Source organism: Trichechus manatus, unplaced genomic scaffold, assembly GCF_000243295.1.
Source record: "Trichechus manatus latirostris isolate Lorelei unplaced genomic scaffold, TriManLat1.0 scaffold00005, whole genome shotgun sequence".
NCBI lineage: Eukaryota > Metazoa > Chordata > Mammalia > Sirenia > Trichechidae > Trichechus > Trichechus manatus.
In genome coordinates this window covers 13,328,787-13,340,540 of record NW_004443941.1, presented here as the reverse complement: position 1 = coordinate 13,340,540, position 11,754 = coordinate 13,328,787, and the positions used below count along the sequence as shown (strand labels likewise).

General features: G+C 37.4%; 1 protein-coding gene across 2 annotated transcripts in view; it reads left to right on the top strand.

The window, feature by feature from the left end:
- Positions 1 to 11,120, top strand: part of GTF2A1L (general transcription factor IIA subunit 1 like) — a 39,398-nt gene extending 28,278 nt beyond the window's left edge. The window contains exons 7-9 of one of the 2 annotated variants that reach the window (XM_004369477.2): positions 2,501 to 2,758; positions 3,439 to 3,528; positions 10,855 to 11,120. In XM_004369477.2, coding sequence (XP_004369534.1) covers positions 2,501 to 2,758; positions 3,439 to 3,528; positions 10,855 to 10,962 — 456 coding nt within the window. In that variant the 3' untranslated portion in view covers positions 10,963 to 11,120. The remainder of the gene's footprint in view (positions 1 to 2,500; positions 2,759 to 3,438; positions 3,529 to 10,854) is intronic. The other variant, XM_004369478.1, reaches the window with a different exon arrangement.
- The last annotated feature ends 634 nt before the right edge of the window (positions 11,121 to 11,754 follow it).

Here is an 11,754-nt window from a genome sequence, read left to right as displayed (position 1 = left end):
GTGTTTGATTTTTAGGAGCTCCTAGTTACCTAGTTTCTCTTCTGGTATTTGTACATTGTTAGTGATGTTTTGTATTCTGTTTATGCCATGTGTGAGGGCTCCTAGCATTGTCCCTATTTTTTATTCCGTGACCTTTATCATTTTCAATTTTATATTTAGGTCTTCGATACATTTTGAGTTAGTTTTTGTGCATGGTGTGAAGTACGGATCTTGTTTCCGTTTTTTGCAGGTGGATATCCAGTTATGCTGGCACCATTTGTGAAAGAGATTGTCGTTTCCCCAATTAATGGACTTCGGGCCTTTGTCAAATATCAGCTGCTCATAGGTGGATGAATTTACGTCTGGTTTCTCAATTCTGTTCCATTGGTCTATGTATCTGTGGTTGTACCAGTACCAAGCTGTTCTGACTACCGTGGCGGTGTAATAAGTTCTAAAATCAGGTAGTATGAGGCCTCCCACGTTGTTCTTCTTCTTCAGTAATGCTTTACTTATCTGGGGCCTCTTTGCTTTCCACATGAAGTTGGTGATTTGTTTCTCCATCTCATTAAAAAATGCCATTGGAATTTGGATTGGGATTGCATTGTATCTGTAGATCACTTTGGGTAGAGTAGACATTTTCACAATGTTATGTCTACCTGTCCATGAGCAAGGTATGTTTTTCCGCTTATGTAGGTCTCTTTTGCTTTCTTGCAGTGGTGTCTTGTAGTTTTCATTGTATAGGTCTTTTACATCTCCAGTTAGATGTATTCCTAAATATTTTATCTTCTTGGGGGCTGTTGTAAATGGTATTGATTTGGTGATTTCCTCTTCGAAGTTCTCTTTGTTGGTGTAGAGGAATCCAACTGATTTTTGTATGTTTAACTTGTATCCTGATACTTTGCTGAAGTCTTCGATTAGTTGCAGTAATTTTCTTGTGGATTCTTTGGGGTTTTCTGTGTATAAGATCACATCATCTGCAAATAGAGATACTTTTACTTCTTCCCTACCAATTTGGATGTCCTTTATTTCTTTTTCTAGCCTAATTGCTCTGGCTAGGACCTCCAGCACAGTGTTGAGTAAGAGTAATGATAAAGGGCATCCTTGTCTGGTTCCCGTTCTCAAGGGAGATGCTTTCAAAGTCTCTCCATTTAGGATGATGTTAGCTATTGGCTTTGTATAAATGCCCCTAATTATGTTGAGGAATTTCCTTTCTCTGTCTATTTTGTTGAGAGTTTTTATCATGAATGGATGTTAGACTTTGTCAAATGCCTTTTCTGCATCGATTGATAAGATCATATGGTTCTTGTCCTTCGTTTTAATAATGTGATGGAGTACATTTATTATTTTTCTAATGTTGAACCATCCCTGCATACCTGATATAAATCCCACTTGATCATGGTGAATTATTTTTTTGATACGTTGCTGAATTCTACTGGCTAGAATTTTGTTGAGGATTTTTGCATCAATGTTTATGAGGGATATTGGTCTGTAATTTTCATTTTTCATTTTGTCTTTACTTGGTTTGGGTATCAGGGTTATGCGGATGTCATAGAATGAGTTTGGGAGTTTTCCATCCTTTTCTATGCTCTGAAATACCTTTAGTAGAAGTGGCGTTAAGTCTTCTCTGAAAGTTTGGTAGAATTCTCCAGTGATACCATCCAGGCCGTCACCAGATTTTAAAGGGGTCTGTGATCTTCTCAAAAAGGTTAAGAACTACTGCTGTAGATTCTGTGGCATATACAGTCTTTGTTTTTTTTTAAGTCCCTGTTCTTAAGGAGCTTACAATCTTGTTGATTTTTATTCTGCCTCTGAAATACCGCTTGGAAGGCAGTGCTGCATGGTAGTTAGGAGTGTAGTCTCAGAAATTAAACTTGCGTTTGAGTCCCGCTTTATTCCTTTCTAGCTTATGACTGATAAGTCACAATGCCTTACCTCTTAGAGTGTTATTAGGCTTAAATTAGAAAATACCTGTAAAATACTCAGGAAATGCTCATTTGTTAGTTGTGCTGGATGAAGATAATGATAAAAACAATAGCTATCTATGTAGCCTGAAATGATTACTAAATTTCTTTTATATATTTTATTTATTAATTGCACATGCTGCTGCTTGTCCTTTCTACTTCACTGAGTTATTTAATATCAAAAGAAATATTTGGAAACTAACCAGTAGTATATATATTCAGGTGCTATATAAATTCAAGATGGGATATAAAAACAACTGGCGAATATTATTTGAAAGCAGTGAACTCATTTGTTGTCTGTGTATGATTGTAAGTGAGTTTAATTTTATTTACATGTTATTCCTGTAGCACATGGGAATGCTAGAGATAGTCTAAAATACAAAATTATGAAGGAGCATCATTTTATAGGGCAGGAATATATTTTAAGTGACTACTTGTTGAATATTTGGTGAAGTAATTTTGAATTCCGTGTGATTCAATGTTTTTATGTTTCTCAGTGTTTATATATTTCACAGGTTGTGTGACTTAAAGAACCTTATTGAATTTCTCTCTCTTTTTAGGATTCTAATTCTCAGAAGGATTTAAGTACTCCATCCACAGATGATGATTTCAATGAAATAATTCAGATAGACGGAGCCGGAGATGTATCTTCCAGTGAAGAAATAGGAAGTTCAAGAGATGTAGATGGGAATGACTTTCTAGGGATGGTTGATGCAGAACAGCTGAAGTTACTTGAAGAAGAAGGTGACAGTATATCAAATGATTCTACTGTGAACAGCAATGATAATGAAGACTCTCAAACAGAAATTGTAGAAGAGGTGAGGATCGCTTTTGAGCTGTGACTTTCTTCAGTAAATTTATAATGTCTGTATTTGAGTATACTTTGATGTCAGATGGGATAACAGTGAAGATTAACCCGGCTTTAGTCTTTTAAAATGAGTTTTATTTTTATGTTGGGATTTAAACTTTTAGTCTTAAACTGTAATTTAAACCACTGGTATGTATTTAGGGATCAGCTTCTGTGTTTAGTGGTCTTAACTAGAGACAGTGGGATGTTTAGGGGGTGGAAGCAGAGCTTAAAGAAGACAACCAGGGTAGGTACAGTATCTGCTCTAATCCTGATAAATGTGGTAAAATCTGGGTGAAATGCGATAATTAAGCCTGTGAGTAGTATTAGTTGTCATTTATAATGACCTTTTACACGTGTCGGATAGCGAGCTGAGTCTTACCTGCCGTGTCTTATCTAATATTGCCAGTGTGCTATGCGTGTTCTTACTGTCCTCATTTTACAGAGGAGAAAACTGAGATATGGAGAGTTTTAACAGCTTGCCTGAGGTCAGTCATGCAGCTGTTCAGTCTCAAAGCTGAGTTTGACTCTAAAACTTACACTTTTAAGTATACTATTGTGCCTCTCCAAGTTCTTTTATTTCTCTATATCTCTCCTTAAAAAATCCAAGACACCATGAAATTCCTTCATGTGATCATCTTTCACCTTTAGGACCCTTTAAATTCCGGAGATGATGATAGTGAGCAGGACGTGCCAGACCTGTTTGACACGGATAATGTAATTGTCTGTCAGTATGACAAGGTACTGTATTCACCTCTTGCACTTTGGGTTTATTAATTGCATTTGTAGTAGAAAGGTATGCAAAATGATGGGAAATACGATGGTAAGTTCTAGTTCACAGTTACATTAATCTTGAAGCAACTGTTTAATTCTGTGAGTTTTAGGGTGTATTTTGGGCCTAGCACTGTGTGGTCTCAGTGATACCAGAAGAGCAACAGCCCTTAATTTAAGGAAGCGAAAAGCTTATTGAAACAAGATGTTTCTGTAGGGAATAATAGAATGGTATGCAGTAAGATGGCAGGGAAATCAAGTGCTAAAAGGTGAGTGGCACATAAATCAGGTGCTAAGATACGTGGCACTGTCCTAAAAGTGGCTGGGAGATGCAAGAAATCATTTATAGTTGGAGTTCTCCACAAATCCTTCATGGATGATGTGGGGCTTTGAAATGGGCCTTGAGTGATTTGTATCATATAGTTAAGTGGGGAGAGTAGGCATTCAGAGTAGGATAGATTGCTAAAAGACAGAAATGAGTGGGTGTAGTAGGTTTGAGGGACAGTGAAGAGATAGCTCCGCCTTGAATGCTTTCTTTTTGGGTGCACTGTGAAGCTGGGCAAGGAGCCCTGGTGGCTGCTAACTGAAAGGTCGTGGTTCAAACCCACCAGCCAGTCTGTGGGAGAAAGATGTGGCAGTCTGCTTCCTTAAAGTTTACAGCCTTGGAAACCCTAGGGGGCAGGTAGAACTGAGTCAGATGGCAAGGGGTTTTGGATGAAGCTGGGGAGGGGGCTGGGCAGGGAGCAGATTGGAACATACTGAGTGCTGGTAGGAGAAATCTAAACTTGATCTGATGGTCATTAGCCTTCTGAGCAGGTTATTGTACAGATTGTAATTGGGTTTAAAAACTTGAGTGTTAGGTGATTTGGAATGGGCAGATACTGAGAAAAACAGGGGTAGGTGCAAACATAAAGTAACAGAAGTCCAGACTAAGGATAGTAATGAGAACATGGAACATGGGAGAGTCAGAAATCATGACAGAAGAATTAGTGGGACTTCATGTTAGTTGGACGTTAGAAAATGCTGGACAAGAGAAAATTGAAGGTATATCTCTGGGGTATCATCTAGAGATTAAGTTAGTAGCAATTTAACTTCAACCCACTGCCATCACGGCAACTCTGACTCAGTAGAGACCCCGTAGGGTTTCCAAGGCTGTAAATCTCTATAGAAGCAGACTGCCACATCTTTCTCCCGAAGAGCCGCTGGTGGTTTCCAACCACCAACCTTTCAGTTAGCAGTTGATCGCTTTAACTACTGTGCTGCAGGGCTCCTGGCAATTTAACTTTAGCAATTAACAAATATACTGCTTTTTTTTCTTTTTTAAAATATTACAGCTGTGAGAGGATAGATTGGCCAGTTTTTGTCTTTAAGTCATACATATTTACATCTTTGATATATTTTTTCCCTAGTCATAATTTGAATATACTTAGGGGGAAACAAAGAATAATGCTTTGAATTGCTATAAAATGAATCCTTTTCTCTAAAAATAAGATTACTTTCTCTCCTATGACATTTTATACAGCTGGAGAAGGCTGCTTAGATGCTGGTAAACATGACCGTAAGAAAGCATAGTGAGAGTTCCTAGTTTGAAAGTTACGTCGGTGTCTTACTGACAGTACATTACCTTCTGTGAAGAAACCATGATAAGGCACTACATTATATATGCATTTAATAAAGTCTCAAAGAATTTTCTAGACAATTATGGATATGGTATCCTTTATTGTGTTGCATTGTAGGAGAGAGCTTGCATTAGTTCTTTGTAGTTTTCACAGTTTTCCTGTACATTGTCTTTGGCCTCTTACAACAACCTTGTGGGTAGTAGAAGGAGTGATATTAGATTTACAATGATTAAAAATCTAGTTGTCTGAGAGTATTCTTTAATTAGTGAATGTTTTAAAAAAACAATTCTAAAAAATTAATGGAAACCATGGTAATGGGGAACCATTGAACAACTTTGAAAAGGGAATGATGAAGTCAGAAGATGGATAACAGAGAGAATGTATCCAAAAGGTCACAGGGGAACACTGTTACAGTAAATTTTTATAAAAGAAAAACTTCCCAGCTCTGGTTATTGGTTGACTTGTTTCAAGTAGTATTAAATGTAACCAAACGCAAAGCAGTTGAAAATATTTTCAATCTCTTTTTAGAGCTTTACTAGTCAGTGGGTTTTGAAGGCCAGTAGCATAAATTTCCCTTCAAGTTTGTTACAAATGCAGACTTTTCAGTCCCGTCCTAGAGTATCGGATCAGAATGTGCATTTTAACAAGATCCTCCAGTGATCTGTATGTACTTTAAAGTTTGAGAAGCACTTTTTGTCTTTTTTGAGTATATTTTTTTTGGCTTTGATTAGCATATAGAATTTACCTTTAAAATTTATAGGTTAATTAGGGGAAAAATTTGAAAATATTAAGATGTGCAATGAAAAAGGACTAAATGATGGCCACTTGTCTGCATGCTGGATGAGAATCAGTTAAAGGGTATGGACATGTTATTAGAGGCCTAGAGAATGTCTAAGATTAATATGAAGATTTACAGTAACAAGGATCTGATAGGGAAGATTAATGGTAAAATGAAACCTTTTACTATAGATCATTCTATGCTACGGAGTCCCTGGGTGATGCAAACTGTTAATACCACTTGGCTGCTAACCAAAAGGTTCCAGTCCACTCAGAGGCACCTCAGAAAAAAAGCCTGGTGGTTGTTTTAGAAAAATCAGCCATTAAAATCCTGTAGAGCACAGTTCTACTCTAACTCACATGGGATCACCATGAATCGTTATCAACTCATTAGCAACTGGTTTTATTCTGTGCTGTAAATAGAACACTATAGTGGAAAGTGAAAATATTTTAATATGCTACAGCTTCATTTAACAGGGTTTTATTCTTGTATTTCTTTGATTTCTGTTTTTATACTTAAGTCTTGACCCATTTGGTGTTTATCTTGGTGTATAATGTGACATATGATTCTACCTTTTATTTTTTTCCCCAGGGACTTCCCAATTGTCTTAACATCACTTATTGAAAAGTTTATTTTGTCCCACTGATTGAGATGATTCCTTTATCATACACTAAATTTCTGTATGCATTTGGGTCTCCTTCTTGACTTTCTGTTTTGTTGATTTGGTTTGTGTGTTCATGGACCTGTACTACATTGATTTAATTATTGAGGTTTTGATATCTGGTAAGATCAGTTCTTCTTCACTAATGTTCTTTTTCAGAGTTTTCCTAGATATTTTAATTTTTTTTATATTAACCTCAGAATCAGTTTGTCTTGTTCAGAACAAAACCCTGTTGGTGTTTTCTTTGAGATCACATTAAATTTATAGAATTTGATATTTTAATGATGATGGAGAGGAATAGGTTGCAGGGCTACCTTGTACAGGAGTTCTTAGTACAAACGTGATAGGGTAGACATCAGAAGGAGGTACAGGAATGAAAAGGAGAGAAAACATTTCAAACAGAGGGAATAGCCAGTATAAAGGCCCTGAGGTAGAAGAATGCCTGTGTATTCAAGAAACAGTGGAGGCCAGAGCAGCAAGTGAGGGATCTTTGTGGTCCATGGTAAGGAGTTTAGTTTTTGGATGGGAATCATTGGAAAGCTTTGAGGAGAAAAGTGACGTCTCTGTTTTTAACAGAATTACTTTGGCTGCTGTGTTTATACTAGACTGTAGGGGGATGAGGGAGAAATCAGGGAAACTAGTTATGAAGCTATTGTATTAATCCAGCCAAGAGTGGATCTTGGTTTAGACAACGGTAATAGTAGTGGAGGTGGTAGAAATGGTTGGAATATGATTATGATTTGTAGATAGAGCTAACATTTACTGATGGGTTGAGATATGGGTGTGAGTAGGAGACACAGTTTCTCTAAGAGTTTTGGCCTGAGTACCAGCAAGAATGAATGGTTATTTACTGAGATGGGAAAGATAGTGAAGCTTCGGCAAGGTGATGTCAGTGTCCTAGTTTTAAACTTGTTTGAGATGTCCATTCATCATCTAGGAAGATATGCTGAAGTAGTTGAATGAGAATCTGGAGTTTAGGGGAGAGGTCTGAGCTGGAATATAAATTTTTGAAGTCATCAGCATATGTGTGGTATGTTTAAAGTTATGGAATTAGATGAAATCACCAAGGGAGTCAGTATAAACAGAAGAAAGAGTCGTGGTATACTCTAAAATTGGGAGGTAAGAGAGATTAAAAGGAACAGTAAAGGAAATGAAGGAGTGGCCAGAGAGTTAGCAAAGTGAGGATTGGATAAATATGTTTGCCAGGTAGCGTTAAGGGGCCATTTAAAATTGATGATCATGAATTTATAGTGATGCTAGTCAGCATGGCTGTATATGTGTTTCTCCATCTATTATCAGCTGCATGGATATGAGCACAGAATAAGTAGAAAAGTTAGATTTAACTAACTTATTTAGCTGAACAAATAGAACAACCTAAAGAGAGGCAGGGGAGTGATGACAATGACTGATACAGAATTTAAGCTGGGCAAGGAGGAAAGTTAAGCCATGGGGGGGTGGGAGGAGCAGTGGAAAAGATGATAAGGCCAAAGGATTCAGGTCCTGGTAGGGATAAAGGAATATTACAGAGCTGGGTTTTAGAAGGAGTGAGCTGGAAAAATAGGAAGTTGTGGTTGGAAAGTGCTATGGTTGAAATTGAGATTATGAAGAGGTTTAGTGGTTGGTAACATTGATATAGTTTCAATAGTTATACAGTTATATTGATAACTCATAAGTGGCTGAGGTAGGGTTGAGGAAAAAAATTAGTGGAAAAGTTAGGGAACTAAGAGGCCAGGGTATTTGGAAGGAATGTCTTTGAGCATGTCTTAGTCTGGGTTCTTTACAGAAGCAAAACCAGTGAAGTGTATGAATACACATATATAAAGAGATTTATATCAAGGAAACGGCTCACATGATTATAGAGGCTGTAATGTCCCAAGTCCGTGGATCAGGATAGAGGCTTCTCTTGATTCACATAGCTGCAGGGGCTGGCGAACCCAAGATCGACAGGTTGGAGAGCAGGGCTCCTGCTCACAGGCTGTGAACGTCAGTGAATCCAAGATCGGCAGATTAGCTGATAGCTCAAGTCCCAAGAACCGGAGGTCAGGTGAACAGGAGGCAGCCACAGGATCCAGAGAGAGCAAAAAGCCAGAATGTCTGCTTATATTTGGATGCAGGCCACACCCCGAAGGAAATTCCCTATCAACTGATGGGCTGCTCACAGCATATTCAGTCATGGGAGTGATTACGTATAAACACTGAGAATCATGGCCCAGCCAAGTTGACATACAGTCTTAACCATCACATAGCATAATGAAATCATCAGGATTTAACAGGGTGCTGCTATTGGAGACAGTGACTGAACCAGGAACAAAAATCCTCAAGGACTGGGGGAACAGAGTCTTTCAACAATGAGGGGTAGTAGACGATACAGTCTGAAGACATGGAAACAAAGCTGGGTATTTTAAAGGAGGAAGAAAAGGGAATGGTTTGAAATAGTAATGAAGAGCAAAGAACATACCAGTTCCAGTGGACCAAGGAGTGAGAAAGCATCATCTTTTATAAGTTTATTCTTAGCTATTTTATCTCTTTTGTTGCTGTCTTCTGTTGCTTGTATATATGAAGGCTGTTGATCACTGTATATTAATTTTATATCAATTTTGAATTCTTATTTATTATCATGGATTATCTTGAATTTTTCAGACATATAATCATAGTGTCTACAAATTTGTTTCATCCTTTCTGATTCTTCTACTTCTTTTCTCTTGCATAATTGCATTGGCTAGTACCTCTATTGACTAGAGCCTCTAGAGTGTTAAGAAGTTGTGTGATAGTCCTGACTTTAGTGGGAATGCTTTTATGGTTTTCCCAGCTAAGCATTTTGCTGGATTTGGGGCTGATGTAGGTGTGTGTGCGTGTGTGTGTGTGTTTGTGTGTGTAGCCTTTGATTCTTACTTTGAGTTTATAAAAAAATCTAAAATGCATGAGTTTTATCAAATGCTTTTTTAACATCATTGTGTATGATTATATGATTTGACTCTTTAGGTCTAATAATATGGTTTTTATATTAATAAATTCCTAATGTTGAACCATTGTTGTATTTCTAGAATAAATGTAGTCATTTGATAAAGCTGTCAGCATGAGTTGTTGTCTGATTTCTCCTAATTCTGGTCAGATTTTATCACTTGTGCTGAGTGCAGGATGCTGTTGTCATTTGCATTTCAGGAACTTTTCAGGACCTCTGATAGTGAAAATTTGTGAGTCAAACTCAGAGTAAATATTTTCCATTATTAGGACTTTTTTTAAAAAAAAACGCAGAGATTTATCCTTTGTTTTTTCTTACGCTTCACAAAATGAATCTGAATAACAGTCATAGGCTTGTCTTCTTGCATTTGACTACTTACAGTCAACAACTAGGTTTAATTTTTTTCGTTGCCTTGATTTTTAGATCATATATTTCTAAGGCTTTTAAATAGTCACTTGTGGTTTACCCGGAGGTAGCAGTGATTTCATGTTTTCTTACCTCTCGAAGGTGGGTAGGATTTCTTATGTTTTATTTTGTATGTCTAGGCCGATTTATGGAATCCAAAGAGCAGCCAGTAGAATCTAACAGATTATAAGCTCTATTTTCTGACCTTGCTCAGTGCTTTACTGTGACTTTGTTCTTCATAATGAAATGCTGCTTTTTTCATCCTGATGATATTAACTACATTCTCCCAGTTTATCCCTTTGCAGACCTACTGAACTCCTTGCTGTTCTTGAATAATCCAGGCATGCTCCTCCTCAGGGCCTCTGCACTTCTGTATCATTTCCCTGGAATGCTCTTGAGTCAATATCTGCCTTCTTTATCCCTCACGTACTTTAAGTCTTTGCTCAAATGTTGCCTCAGAAGTCAGGCCCACCCCGACCATCCTATTTAAAATAACAGCTCCACCTCTCTGTTTATGATCCTCCTTGTCCTGCTCTACTTTTAAAAATAGCACTCAACCATCTTTTAATATTGTACATAATTTACTTATTATTTTCTCTCCTTCCTTCTTACTAAAATGTAAACTCTTCAAAGGCTTCCCTTTTGTCTGTTTTATATTTGTGTGTGTGTAAATGTATATATTTAAACCAAAACAGAAACACAGAACTCAAATATATGTTGAGTGAATGAATAAACTATCTTGAGGTGATCTGACTTGTAAAGAACTCACACTTAGGGTCAGAAAATCCCATGTGATATAGCAAAGAAATGTAGATGATCCTTTCACTTACAAAATTAATTAATTTAGACTATTTTTCTCCCTCTACTCTAGATTCATCGAAACAAGAACAAATGGAAATTCTATTTGAAAGACGGTGTTATGTGTTTTGGAGGGAAAGACTTTGTATTTGCAAAAGCTATTGGTGATGCTGAGTGGTAAATCTTATGAGCTCAGTACATTAACTTTGTAAATCGGTGGGACTACATTGCATGTTGTGAAACTTAACTTTTATTTTAAATACAGTCCAGTACAGAACTGCTCAAATTTTTTGTTCACTGTATGGAATTGAATAAATTATAATTCAGATGCAGATACAAATGTGCATTTTCATATTTCATTTGTTTACTGTTTTAACTGTCATTACTTCTGCATTACAAAGCATAGGTGCATTGGGTGTAATGGAGCATGAAGAGACGTCACATTTCTTTATTCTTCAAGTCAAAATTTAAATCAGACTCCAGATCCCCTTCATGGTAAAGTCAGTATCTGTTATTAGATTGGGGCCAGTTCCCCACCACCCCACCTCTTCCCAAACCATATTACAAGAGGTCTTGAGGTGTCTTATAAGTCGCGGGATGTTCTAGAAGGCTTCTCTAGGTCTTTAGTCTGCACTGGTCACTGGTGATGCTGATTGTATAAGCCCAGATGTTCCCTTGGAGGCAGATGGCTCTGCTGTTCCTGCACTGTATTTGAACATGGAAATCTTTGCTGAGGCTAGGATTCCTTGAGCTAAGGATCAGCCTCTCCATACTTATTTTATGGCCAGGCCACCTCTTCAAATCCTGTGATCTCCTTGGAGAATTGTGAGAGAGTGGGTTAGGTTCCTGTTCTGATTCTTGAAACTTCAAAATTCTGTCTTCTTCCAAGCCGTGGTGGGTTTTCCCTCTCTTCCTACCTTTTCCCCTTTTTTCCCAGTTTTTCTTGCAGGGGAAGACCCCTTTGCAAACTCTT